Source organism: Bison bison, unplaced genomic scaffold, assembly GCF_000754665.1.
Source record: "Bison bison bison isolate TAMUID 2011002044 unplaced genomic scaffold, Bison_UMD1.0 scf7180017864330, whole genome shotgun sequence".
In the NCBI taxonomy this organism is placed as follows: Eukaryota; Metazoa; Chordata; class Mammalia; order Artiodactyla; family Bovidae; genus Bison; species Bison bison.
This window is the reverse complement of record NW_011494902.1, coordinates 4,214,026-4,228,547: the sequence shown is the minus strand read 5'-3', so window position 1 is coordinate 4,228,547 and position 14,522 is coordinate 4,214,026. Positions and strand designations below refer to the sequence as shown.

The window sequence follows — 14,522 nt, the reverse complement described above, 5'->3', positions numbered from 1 at the left end:
TAAAAGAAGAAAACAAGAATGCTTGCTTTGACCATCCCCTTCCCAGTGTTCTATATGAACGGGGTCAAATATCTGCAACAGGCAAGAAGTATGATGATTTAAACATTACCTCTAATAAAAGTAAACTCAGAAAATATTTCAAGCACAGAACAATTGCATGATGTTCCCCAGAACAAAACTGCTTACTTAAAAACATATACTCTTAGAATTGATCCATGGGGCTGCTCCCCTCCATTAGTGACACAGTTGCCTGTACTGTCCATATTTCTTCAGTATATTGTAGAATTTACAGAAAATGGTTATAAAATCAATACAAAAACACGTATAAAAACCATGTCAGTGAATGTAATCTCTATCTTGGGCAACTGCAGGTTCCTGGGTTCTAATCTAGTAATGACTATTTATTACAATTTTTGAAAGTATTTCTTAAAACAGGAATTACAAGTAAACGGTTATTTAATACCTGAAGTTAAGTTTATTCATTGGGATGAGAACAAGATTTAAGGACCTGAAGGAAAATTTTGAAATAAAATGTAGACTAGATTTTAGTATGATTCAAAATAAATCTGCTTAACATCTAGAATGCTCTGAAGTTCTAGTGGAAATTTGCCAGACTTATTACTAATTTTGTGCCACCTATGTCTGGCAATTAATGGTGTGTTTCATTGAGAGAACACAGAGCCATCAGGCAAATCGTTTTTCTCACAAAATTTAACATTAGCTACAACTATGTAAACCACACTGACATTAGTATTTACTCATTAGCCATTATATGAATGGTTCTGTTACATATTTTTATGAATAAAAATGCAAACACTGAAGGATTAATGTTCTGATACATGCTGCATGACATGGATGACCCTTGAAAATATTATGTTAAGTGAATGAAGCCAATCACAAGAGACCACATACATATGATTTCATTCATATGATGATACCCAAAAAAGGGAAATCTGTAGAGACAAGCTAGATTAGGGTTCAGGGCATAAGGAGGTGAGAGCAAAATGGTTAAGGATTTCTTTTGGAGGTTGATGAAAAGGCTCATAAATTGACTGTAATGATGGTAGCATGAAATCTGTGAATATACTAAAAATCATTAAGTCGTACACTTCAAAAACACATATGCAGATAACGTAAAAACTTTTGCATTTGTAGAGGAAAACAGAAAACTGCACAAAAGAAGAATATTTTAGAATTTCTTCTGAACCTGTTATGGGTTCAGAAGAAAGAAAAATCCTACCTGTTTAGGATCCTATCTTTCTTTACACAAACTAGCTATGTATTTTCTACCTTCCCCTTAACCTACTGAGTTCTCATTTCCACCAGTCTACAGCAAATGAAATGCCTTGTTAAAGTAGCCAACAACTTCCTAGTTCCTTAATCTAATGGGTTGCTTCATTTTACCTTTAATGAAACTGTTGCCCTTTGGCTGATTTCTAAGACAAATGTTCTCATGATTCTTCTGCAATCTTTAGGACCCAGTGTCTCTTACTTATCCTCTACCTTTAAGATAGTGTTTTTCCATAGAGTTTCATCCTTGTCATTTATTGCATCTTGCTGGCCAAACTCACAAAGCAAGGGTCACCTCTACTGATGACTCCTAATCTGTAAGAGCATCCAGGCTCATTTACTTGAAAATCAGAGCTATACACTTCATCTTGCCACAGCGTTTCATCAGACACCTCAAACTATATTTATTTATAACAGAACACGCCTTACTTCATTCAGGCTTGTCCTTATTACTTCCCCTGTTAATGGGATTAACCATCAGTCCAGCTGGAAACCTAACAGCTGTTCTAACAAACCACTACTCTTCCATATCCAAATAATCACCAAGTCCTGCCACGGGATTAATTCTTCAACATCTTCCGAATAAGCCCTTTCCTCTCTGTTCTTCTCTATGTTCTCCTACCCACGCTCCCTGCTCATGATTCTCGGCCCCTCACTGATGAAGTAATCTTCCTAAAATGCACATCTCATTCTGGTATTACCCTATTCAAAATTCTGTCATGACTTCTCCACAGAGCATGCCCTACTCAGTATTTCTCAAATGGTGCACTACCACAACTCAGCGAAGATGATTTTTAATTGTTCATCATATCCCCGGCTTCCCATCAGCACTTCTTGCTCAGTAACCACCCCAGCGTGTTGGTACTGATCTAGGTTGAGGACAACTGAAGAGTCTGTCTTCATACCTTACTAACAACCTCCCCATCACTTTCTGGAATTACTTGCTACATGCCTTCCTGCCAGAGCCAGTGTGCAATCTTGTCTGCCTGGGTATACCACCTCCCTCTCACACTGCTGTGGCCTAGAAATGCTCTTGTCCCTCTCAGGTTCTCATGCTCCCATTTAAAGCACTGTGAATTCAAAATTCAGCTCAGGCATTATCTTTTCAGTGCAGCCTTTCCAGATCCTCTCAGAGGTGGGATCCCATCACTGTGCTTTTATAGCACCCTGAAAAACTTCTTTTACATTTATTGGATTTTAATTATATATCATGGAGTTTTCTTTTTTCCCTAGCACATAGAAAGTGAATATTTTAGGGTCAGAGATTATATTTTGCTCACTTTTATATCTACAATGTTTAGCACAATGCTTAGCACATGATAGATACCCAACGAATACCTGTTCAATGGATTAATTTCAGTTGGGACCACTGAGGAATCAACTTGAACTGAAAAAAAGTCATGCAGAGTTGACTGACTTCACACTTACACTTCCTACTATAAGGAGACTATTTTCCATTTTAGTGGTTCTCCATTTGGGATTAAAGTTAAATGTGAAATAGAACATCAAGATGGTACTGAAACAATAAATCCTGAACGAAATTAAAGGTGTATCTTGAAGCAAGACATGAGACAAGCCTCAGCAATACTGAAGAGACTTGTTCATGTTTTTTTATAACATGTGCCGACCCAATGAACTAAAAATTTCACAAATTTTAACTACCATTCTGGGGAGCTAACATCTAGAGGAGGGGTTCTTAACCTTCGAAGCTTCTAGTCCAAGAATGGGTTGGCCAGATATTTTGTGAATAAACCTTTTTCTGGGAAGAATGCCTCAATGGGATCGATGACCTGTCAAAAAGTTAAAATCTATTTATCTAGTACCCTGGCAAAACAAAGGATTTCACAATTAGTTAGTGACTCAAACAAGCACCTTAAAAATCTTTGGGTTGGAGGTTCATAAGCTAAGCAAGAAGAAACAAAAATTCTGTATTCAGTTAAGTCCAGAAACTTGTTATAAGTGAATATACTGAGTAATTTGGCTGAGTGCTTTATCATGAGGTATATTTCTCTCATATTTCATGATTAATGATAACTCTTTAATCTCAGTTAAGACCCAGAATATCTTAATGATTCATTTCCCAAAATTCCTACAAAGAGTATGAATTATCTTTATATCATGATATATATAATGCAAAAAAGGTATTTACACATGTGTATATAGAGGCCAGCAACATCTTAGCCCTAAGAAACTGAAATGTTTCTGGTGTACTTCAAATATTCTAATCTTATTCTAACTCAGTAATGAAAACATATATAACAAAATTATGGTACTCTAGAAGCAATGTAAACCTTATAAATTTAATTTTTACCTGGGATTGTTTTTTAATGTATTTACTAAAAATTCATGTAGATCTATGCCAGTTGAATCAGTGTATTCTTGACTGGAATCTAAAAAACAACAACACAAAAACCCAGTATAAAGTTGTTTGAAACAAATTCCTTTCCCTTCACACATGATGCATAGCAAATAAAATGAGATGCCCCACAATGAAAACTGATGAAGTAGGAAAATGGAATTTATGATGAATTCAGATGATCACAATTTTGCTACTCCTATATAATGAACATGGATTTATGTAACTGCATGTTTATATACCTTCTTAAAAAGAAAATTTCTCTCATATGTGCCACTTTAATTTACTCTGAATTCTTACAGATCCTTTTATATACTCACCACAATTCTATTTAAAAATGCCTCATTTAACAACAACAACAAAAAACTGATTCAGACAGCAAACTGAGTCTGCTTAGTTCAGTTGCAAATATAAGGAGTTAGTAATTTGGAGATATGCAGGAACTTTAGCTCTGAAAGAGTATCATAAAAAATTTGCTTTCAAAAAAAATTTTTTTTTTTAACAAATATTCACATTTATTTCTTCTCCTTAAATGTAATATCCTTATGCTGTTTATAAAACTGGTCAACATAACCGTGTCTATAAATGTAAAAAGCATTTTTATAGGCTTGTAATGATATGATATAGTCCTTTAACATTCACTCTGAAAGATAAACATCTTGGGTTTCCAAGAATATTCTTACTGCATACTAAACATTTTGGCATTAGTTCTTTGTATTGTAAGGAATTAAAAATACATCTTTTTAATGGAATCAGTATTTAAATTATAGTGATTCCATTATTTTGATACAAAAGACAGACCAATAAATGATCATGAGTTATCTTCCTTGGTGACTTTGACATGAGGTGCAGTTTTTTGGCTAAATTATCTGATGTTTAGAACTGTGTCATGCCATTTTGCCCAGAACTATATCATCCCTTCAGTCTGTTCTGGACTCCTTTTATTAGAAATATACTATATAAAAATTATTCAAGGGGTAAAGGGTGGATTAATGGTGAAATAAAACCTTTGTTTAAAAAATACAGAAATAAATTGCAAACCTCTTGATAACATTTTTCTGGGCAACTTATCACTGGCTTTTTCTTTTTCTGCTTCATCTTTTGGGGGCTTCTCCTCTTTTTCAAATGATTGTGTTAACTGGATCTGAATTTTCTCCTGTTGGAAGGTAAAATCAGTTATTAAGTGAAAATATAAAAGTGATTCAGTTAATACCCCACATTTGTATTGCTGATTAACAAAACTGCATGGAGGAAAAAAAAGGTTTTTATTTTATCCAACCAGATTCTTCAAGTAAGAAAATACAGTAGCTTTACCATGTTAATCAAACTCTTGATAAAAAAAGTTAAAATTAATTTTTTGAGCTGAATATATCAATTGAAACATCCACTGAAAATATCAATTAAAAATTATCTTAGAGAAAATAAATGTTTTTTATAATAGTTTCAATGAATCTACTTAAAACCCTTGGAGGATCAGGAGAAAGGTCTTTTTAACCTATTTTTGCAATGGAGATACCACATCAAACAAAAGTATGATAATTTTCATCAATCATGACAATAGGAACATATGAGTGTCAGGTTAACACTTACCAAAAACTAATTTTCTTAAGTATCCACTTTAAATTCATATTCCTTCATTTTCTTATCATATAAAACTGTAAGTAAAAACTTCAAAACCAAATCCCAACTTTGATTATTTCCTGTTTGAGTCTACTATCACTGTTCCTCCTCTAAGTGCCACAAAGTTGTTTTAGAAAGATTTCAGACAAGATTGTTTCCCTTAGTGATACGTAACATTTACTTGTAAAGTAACCATTGTCTAAGACTGAAAAGGAGAACTAATTTTACATTTTTAAAACAATGTCATGACATGCAATTTCAGAACAGAAAGGAATTACTAGAAATACAGCTGAAATAGGTTAAAAATCACAAGGCTTTGATTATTCACGCAAAGTTATTAAGACAGACAGACAAACTTCCAGAACATTTCTACTAAAGATAAAGGTGTAGCCTATCTAGATGTAGGCTAAGTTGCTGTATACAGTTGTTCTTTAGTGATGGGAAATATTAGTAAATGACTTCGCTTTTCTGGGTGATGGTTGGTGGTGGCAGTAGGTACAGTAAGTCAATACTGAAAGGATATAAATTTCAAGATTCTGAAACTTGCAGCCACCATGATTTCTATTAAACATTTTTCTCCCCATATATATATATTTAAAATAGTATTTGGCAGAAGAGTTTCAGATCTAATACATATACATATATATGTATATATATATCCCTCCCATTGGGTTTCTGACTGCTATTTTTATCTTTTCTCAGTTCTGATTCCTATTTCATCTTAGTTCAAAGTTGTGCTCAGAATATAGGACAAAAGTGAGGCACTGGCAAATTCCACTAAAATGACAAAACATCTGCTTTATGCCCTCCTTTGTCTTATTTACCAAATCTCATGCGTTAATCAACTTCATGTATTCGTCAGTCATTTTTCTCATTATGACTCACTTTCTAGTCTACTTTCCTTATATTTTTAACTTAAAAATGAATCCCAGAATTGTTTCAGAAGTAGAATATTTAGAAGTTTCCCTAACTTATAACTTCTATCCTGTTACTCAAGGATAATCTATGAAATCAATGTTGGAAGAAAAGATTCCACATTTAGACAGATATTAAACTATTTTATCAAGGTGAACTGTATTTAAAAATCTAGCAGATATAATGTATCTAGGCTTGTCTTCAGTTGGTACTGAGGCCTTGTTTTCAGTAGCAAATAAACAAGACATATTTTAATTTTAAAAGCCTAAGCCCTTATACATAAACTCTCTTGACTACAAATAACTGAAATGATAGCACTATCTCCATGGGCAGCCATAAGTTCTTTACTCTTCACTCTGTCACTGACATCAGTTATTGAGGTCATTTACTTCTCATAAGCTCTCATCAGACTCGAGTGACATCTCTTTTTTAATTGCCTCTCAACCTTTCAAATAATGAGTTTTATTCCAGATTAATTCCTCAAAAATCACATTCTGAATCAAGCGTTATTAGCTGGAAAGTGTCTGCTGTCAAGGATTAGATGCTAGTACATTTTATGAGAAATAATTTATTTTTCAATTCCCATTTAGGTGCAATTTAGTTAACTCAACGCTTGGAAAAAGACTTTCTATTAAAAAGAGTATCTTTTGTTCAGAGAAGGTAATAATAGGTTGTTATCCCAAAAGAAAAATTTAACTGTATCCAAGAAAAATTGAGAAGTAATATATTATGTGGAACAACTGAATTTTGGTATAACCAGCTTATTCATTATCCATATGCTGCAAGTCAGCTTTTTTGAATAACATATACATCAGTATACAACATATTCTCCTTGTACTAATTTATTTCTTACATAAATTTTCACTAGACAAATTTATGTAGTACTATAAGAACCCCCACCTCCCTTCTACCTCCTATAATAATTTTCAGATAGGTGAAATGTACCACATCAAACCAAAGATCATGTTTGTTACAGTTTTTCTCAAAAAGAAGACACTTTTTCTGGATTAACAGTCTTATGAATGTCCGACTCTTCTCATTTCCTCAATCTCCTTGGACAAGTTATTCTATGGGGCTGATGGTGTAACATTTTGGTCAACAAAATGAAGAAATTAATTTTCAAAAAAACCCCATTACACTGCCTACTGCTCAACCCTGAACAGGTGTATTTGTTACTCTGACATGTACAAAAGAACTTGTAAAACTGCTTTTTAAAACTTTTTAAAACACAATTGTATTGAATTTTTTTCAGAGTGTATAAATAACTCTTCAGCCTCATCAACAAGCATGCAAAAGCCAAGTTAACATCTGAAAATGTTCTCCAGGCAATCGTTCTTAGTAAAATATTTTGAGCATATTTCTATTTTTTTGGAAGTTTATTTTTTATTGCTTAAAAATATCTGTTTTTATAGAATACATACAACTATCTTCTATTTATGTAAGATTTTAAATATAAATCAAAAGTAAATTTTGATCTCTATGTTCCTTGACACTTTGTCAATAATCTATTAAAAAATCTTCTTATATAAAATAAAAGCACATAGTGCTTTTTAAAAACATAACACATTCTAAACATGTGACAACTACCTTCAGTATTTATAGATATGTTTGATGGCATCGTCTTCTACATCAAGGCAAAGCATCAACAGTCTCTGCTTGAATCAACAAACATACAACTGGCATTAAAAAAAGGGGGGTATACAATCTGTCATAGCTCTTTTTTCTCTTTCTCCTTTATTCAATCATCTCTCTTAACCAAAATATTGCCTCAATTCTTTGGAAACTACAGGGGGACTTCGGGTTATTTAAACTCTTAAAGCAGAACAAGCCACAAACAGCCAAAGTTGTCACACTAATAAACATCGTTAAGGGGGTCCGAAAATAATTATATGTAAATGTACAAGTGTAACATAAGACAAAGATCAATCTGTAGCTAAGATTAATAGAAAAGTAAAGTCATAGCATTAAAAAAATATATAAAAAGCAAAAAACCAAACTATTTGTTGAGCCTCAGTAGTTCTATACTTTATAAACAATGGAATAAGAAATATTAGACAACTATTAGAGCCAAGCTATTATGAAGACTGGCTTCACCATGCATTCAGGTTAAGCATAATGATACATATCAAGCAGAAGTCTTGGGTAGTCTCCACTTCACACTCAAGAGGTGTTTGACAAATTTTTAAAAGCCAAAATCAAAAGGGAAAATTTCCTCGCAATTACATTAACTGGAAGTACTACTGAAATATAACTTTTCCATAACTTAAAATTCCCCTGAAGCCATATTCTCAGTTAACTATAAGCCTTAGACTTACTGGTAGTTTACTCAGTAAAAACATATACAACACATGTACATGCACATACAACTTTTATTTAACATTATGAAAAAATATTCTCCAGGAAGCAGGCTTTTCCATTGTATCTGTGAATAATAATTGCTTTGCTTTGTTTATTGTTTTGGTGTTTTGGTTTTTTTTTTTTTTACCTGGTTCTCCTGTGATATCTCTGCTGTAGGGGGTGGTGGAGATTCTTCACACACTGCAAGGCTCCGAACTAGCTTTAACTTTGAGCTTGACTGAAGAAAAGTATTTAAAATTAACGCTACATTTCATAAATCTAGGGCTAGAGTTTAAATTTCTTTATAATAGTTTCTGCTGTGTATAGATGTAGGTGAAATGTGCAAGTTAAATATATCATTAAGTACCATTAAAACTCTTTGTTATGAGGGAAAACAATAACTGCAGTTTTAAAAATAATAGCAATAGCAAGAATGGGAGTAACTTCAATTTCAAAACCCAAAGAATGATGAGAGCCATTTTCTCTACAGATAAAGAACCATTAAAGATATAAAAGCAATGCACAAAAGCGACTAGGCAAGACAAAAACCCCAAATAAAACAAAATAAGCTTTCTGCCCCAAACGAAATGTGACAAAACTAAACTGAATGCAGCGCTGTATGAAAACAAAGATTCATCAAGCATGAGGGAAGGCCCTTGGCATGCCAGCACAAAATATTTACTATACCTTAGACCTTTTTCCTGTCTGTCCAAATGACTGCAATGGCCGCTGAATACACAAGAAAGATTTGCATTAAATTTCATACTGAAACAGAAAAATTGTTTCTTAGTTCATAATCCTAAGCCACAGAGAAACTAACTGCACAGAGAACGGAAAATGAGGAAATCAGAGCTGGTTTCAAGTAAAGAAATATTGATTCCTCCCAAAAGCACACTTATAGAAGATTTTCTAAAATCCTTCTGTGAGTTGGCCATGTTCTTTAAATGAGCAAACAGCCATAATTTCTGTGTTGATTGAGCTAAACTGAATTATAAGGTAATGTCTTAGTAGCAAAATAAAATACACATTGTTTGTATTCTGTAACATATTACACTTTAGTGAAAGTTGGGGGGGGGGTACCCACAAGAAACCTTGAGGAATTTTAAGTAGCTGTGCCTAGCAAAGTTCCAAACTTATGATACTGAAGACAATGTTTCAAATGCTCATTGAATCAGAGTACCACCACTTCTCTACTGAGCCTTTTTAGCACTGTACTTCACCGTGCTAAAAGCCAAAATCAAAAGGGCAAATTTCATCGCAATTACATTAACTGGAAGTACTACTTAAATACAACTTTTCCATAATAACTTAAAAATTCCCCTGAAGCCATATTCTCGGTTAACTATATGATCTCTAAGTTTTTCCAGAGAGAAATCACTGCACCAAGCCTTAGACTTATTGGTAGTCTTGGTTGTACTTCACAGTACAACCCCAGTTTATCAGTCGGAATCCTATTTGTTTGGTCAAGGGTAAGAGAATGAAGTAGAAATGAAGAAAAGTGAGCAAAGTTCCAATATGCATGTTCAGCTTAACCATCAGATCATCAATCACACAATTGGGGAACCCGCTCGGGTGAGTGGCTCTGGTCTGTGATACCAGGCTTTGGCCTGAGAAAACAGCTGAAGGGCTTGTGAACTGGACTCTGGAAGATTTTCTTTGCTTCCATCTCCTTCTAATCTACCTCTCTAACCCCAAACCCAAACGGTACAAGGCTTACGTATCTATCACTTAAACTCATTAAAACCAAGGAGCCAGTTTGATACCAGTCATAAAACAACATCTTTAATACCTAGATTAGTATGCTTCACATATGAAAAAAAGCCACCATTTCATTCCAGAATCCAAAAAGGCCTTCCTTGTGGAACCAACAGAAACAATAATCTATAGCACCAGTGTGGTCTGTCTCCCATTTTGAAGTCAAAGTACTTGAAATAAGAAGCACTGTACTCTTGGGATTTTGACCCTGGATTTATTCAACAGTAAAAATCAGCAGTACCAACAACAAAAGAAAAACGGAAGAAAAAAAATAGAAATGACTTTGTTTCTTCAAGAGAAGAAATGGTACGGAGGCACGCACAAATACACACGACAGCACTGCCTGAGAGAACTCCATGTTGGTTCTGTCTTCTGTTTACTCACTTCTTTAATTTATTCAAGAGGGTTTCTGTTACCACTACACATGGACTTAAAAGAGGCTATGTTACATAAAGTAAGGGTTTACAGAAAAAAACAGGAGAAAAATAAATAGATGAATATGAGCAAAATATACATGACTAAATAAGCTCTAAGGAAAACAATTTATGATTTATTTCAGTCTTCTGATTTAATCCCTTACAGTTCTAAACTAAGTATCAATGGCACTTCATTTTCTCTTAAAATTTTATTTTTTAATGAAAAAAATCATTAACTGGCAAGTAAAAACTGCATTCATATGCTGGACTGGATTCAAATTTCTAGTTTTGCTTATGAGTAGGTGATCCTAGTCAAGTTATGTCAGTTTACTTCCCTTGTATAAAAGTTCACACTACTTGTATTAATTCTCAAAGTTCTTGAAAAAGTTCAGTAAAATGATAGATTTAAAAAATGAGGGACTTCCCTGGTGGTCTAGTGGTTAGGATTCCGCCCCCAATGCAGGGGACCCAGTTTGATCGTTGGTCAGGGAACTAAATTGCACATGCTGCAAGTAAGACCTGGTGCAACCAAATAAATATAAAAAAATATTTTCAAAAAAGAAAAAAGAAAAGGGCTCTGGGGAGGTTGTACACTGTCCCTATAGTAATGGTTTAGAATTTTCATAGATTTACACATGCTTTAACCGTCTCAGTTTTAACTCATAAGAGTTCTTTGATGAAGGAAGATTAAACCACAGAGACGTAAAATTATCTCAATGTGACTTAACATGTTCTAAGTTCCTGCTACATGCCAGACTCTGTGCCACATAGTAGGCTTATAAAGATGAATAAGACACAGATGTTGGTCTCAAGAGCCTTACAGTCCAGGATAAGTGTTACTAAACAGTCAAACAGAACCTAAGATCTTCAGAATCTTAGTCCCGTGCACTTTATATCACACCTATAAACAAAACCTTCTTGTGAGTCAAATACTATTTGTGATTGATAGAATTCTCAAGATAGCCTTCTAACATTGCCCTCCTCTGGTAAATTAATGAAATGCTAATCTAAATAAGGTTGTGAAAGAATTTTGCATATGTAATTAAAGTACCAAGTCAGTTGCTCTTAAGATAGAGATAATTCAGCTGGGTCTCACCCAAACAAGCAAGCCCTTTAAAATTTCTTTGGTTGGGAGGGAGGCGGCAGGTCAGATGCAAAGGGTGAGAAGGACCTGACACTGCACTGCTGGCTTTGAAGACAGAGGGGACAGAAGAGGGCTACAGGCAGCTTCCCGGGGCACAGAGTGGCCTGTGGCCAAAAGTCAGCCAGGAAACACGGACCTCAGACCTCCAGCTGCCAAACACTAAGGCGCTGCTGTTATTGGTATGAGTGTGAACACAAACTCTTCTCCAGAGTCTTCAGATTAAGGGCCCCCAGCCTGGCCAACACCTCTGCTTTTAGCCTTGAGAAACCCTAAGCAGAGAACTCAGTTGAGCTCAACTGAACTCCCAACTTACATAACTATGAGTTGACAACTGGACATTGTTTTAATCCTCTAAGTTTGTGGTGGTATGTTATGCAGCAATAGAAAGCTACTACATAAGTAAAGCATAAACTGCCAAAGTGGCATTATTCAATAAAAATCACTTATTTCATATCAAATGATAAAAGATCCTAATTACATAATAAATACCAGAAAATCTGCCACATACATACATGCAAACAGAGAAAAGAAGTTTGGTTTTAAATAAGAATGAATTATTTCTAAAGTGGATTTTATTATTTAAAGCATGTCTTTCACTTTTCCACCCCCATTCCGCTCCACCCCTCCACCCTCCATGTGGCCTACATATATTTGCATATTTTAGCTCAGCCCAAGCCAAGCCTCTTTCTCAATTTTTTTTTTTTTTTTACTGTGGAGAAGTACATATAAAATTTACCATTTTAATCATTTTTAAGTGTGCAGTTCAGTTTAAATATATTCAAAATGTTGTCACCATCCACACACTGCATATCTGTAACTCTTTTCATCTTGTAGCCATTAAACATTACTCCCCATCTTCTCTCATTCTAACCCCTGGTGACTACCATTCTACTTTCCGTCTCTGATTTTGAATCAAAGTACCTCATGTTAGTGGAATCACAAAGTGCTTATCTTTTAATGACTGACAGTTAGTATAATAACCCCCGAGTTTATCCATGTTGCAGCATATCACATAATTTCTTTCTTTTTTTAAGGCTACATGTTATTCCATTGTATGCATATTCCATATTTTGCTTATCTCTTTATCTCAAGATAAATGCATTTGGCTTGACTCCATGTTTAACTATTGTGATTAATGCTGCTATGAACACGGGTGTACAAATATCTCTTCAAGATTCTGCTTTCAATTCTTCTGGTGTATATCCCGAAGTGTAATTGCTGGATCACACACTAACTCCATTTTCAATTTTTTTAAGAACTGCCATTCTGTTTCCCATAATGTCTGTATCATTTTAAATTCCCAACAACAGTGTACAAGAGTTCTAATTTCCCCACATCCTTGCCAACACTTGTTTTTCTACTTTTTGATAGTAGCCCTCCTAATGGTATAACATAGTATCTCATATTTCTGATCTGCATTTCCATAGTGATTAGTGATGCTAAGTATCTATTCATGTACTTACTGGCCATTTGTATAACTTCTTTAAAAATGTGTATATTTAAATCCTTTCTCCATTTTTGAATTGGGTTGTTTGGGGTTTTGTTGTTGTGTTTTAGGAGTTCTCTATATATTATGGTTATAATATCTTCTCAGACAAATGATTTGCAAATATTTTCTCTTAGTCTATGGATTGTCTTTTTACTCTATTTATAGTCTTTTGCTGTAAAAAAAATTTTAAATTCTCATTAAGTTCGAATTGCCAGCTTGTGCTGTGACAGCCAGGAAATCACTGCCAAATTCAATGTTGTAAAGCTTTTGTCCTATGTTTCCCCCCACCTCTTCTTAAGAGATTGTGATTTTTTTTTTTTTCCAATTTGGTACTCTGATTAGAAAAAGAACAATGTGAATCATGCTTCATTATGCTAATCAAGAGTACCAAATTTTGATACTGATTAGAGTAAGAACATGAGATCAGTAAGAATAAACACTGAATTATTACTAAAATACTGTGATACAGCTTCACATTGATTGTACATAGAGAAAAAATAACACTGGAGTTAAGGCAATAACCACATGTGCAAACCAAATACATTACCCTGACATAGTCTTCAGTAAAAAGCTTTTTCCTTAGGTGATGGTTAATATTGTTGTATGTGGGTCAGTCTTCTCTTGAAGGATTAGGTTTGAATGGCTTCATTAAAAAGATCCCTCTTACTGGCCCACAATGGTCAGAAGTAGTCTTTGATGATCTCCTCTCATGTCATTTGAAACTACTGGGTCCAGAGTCTTCTGATACATTTGACTGAACATCTCTTCTATTGGGTCGGGCAAAAAGTTCCTTAGGGCATTTCTATAACATATGCATAAACCTAAACCAACTTTTTGGCCAACCCAATACATGTTACATGATCAATATCACTTCAAGGGACCACAATCCTGACCAGCATGAAGTCGTCTGTGCCAGCATCTTTCACAGAATAGTACAACCTCTCAGCAAAGAAAGTTGGGTGGCTCGGGGCAAACTGCAAGATGGTCTTCAGAACACTTTCGACACTTCTGTAAAACTCATGGTTGATATACTGCTTAATAAAGCTCCGTTAGCCATCCTGGAATGTCTCCGCAACAGCTTTCAGCTAAAGAAAGCTTCTTGTGGCATGAATCAAGATAAAGTAAGATTCACATGTCCAGAGTCTTCACCCCTTACCAGCTTGATAAAGACACTGAGCACTTACTGAACCAACTGGTGGT

The 14,522-nt window shown here is 34.5% G+C and overlaps 1 protein-coding gene across 10 annotated transcripts in view; it reads right to left on the bottom strand.

Moving 5' to 3' along the window:
* R3HDM1 (R3H domain containing 1) overlaps positions 1 to 14,522 on the bottom strand; it is a 161,903-nt gene that overhangs the window by 68,280 nt on the left and 79,101 nt on the right. For 7 of the 10 annotated variants that reach the window (XM_010853657.1, XM_010853658.1, XM_010853659.1 and 4 more), the window contains 4 exons: positions 9,206 to 9,247; positions 8,667 to 8,756; positions 4,688 to 4,802; positions 3,602 to 3,680 (listed from right to left, as the gene is read on the bottom strand). In XM_010853657.1, the coding sequence (XP_010851959.1) occupies positions 3,602 to 3,680; positions 4,688 to 4,802; positions 8,667 to 8,756; positions 9,206 to 9,247 (326 nt within the window). The remainder of the gene's footprint in view (positions 1 to 3,601; positions 3,681 to 4,687; positions 4,803 to 8,666; positions 8,757 to 9,205; positions 9,248 to 14,522) is intronic. The other 3 variants (XM_010853664.1, XM_010853665.1, XM_010853666.1) reach the window with 1 other exon arrangement.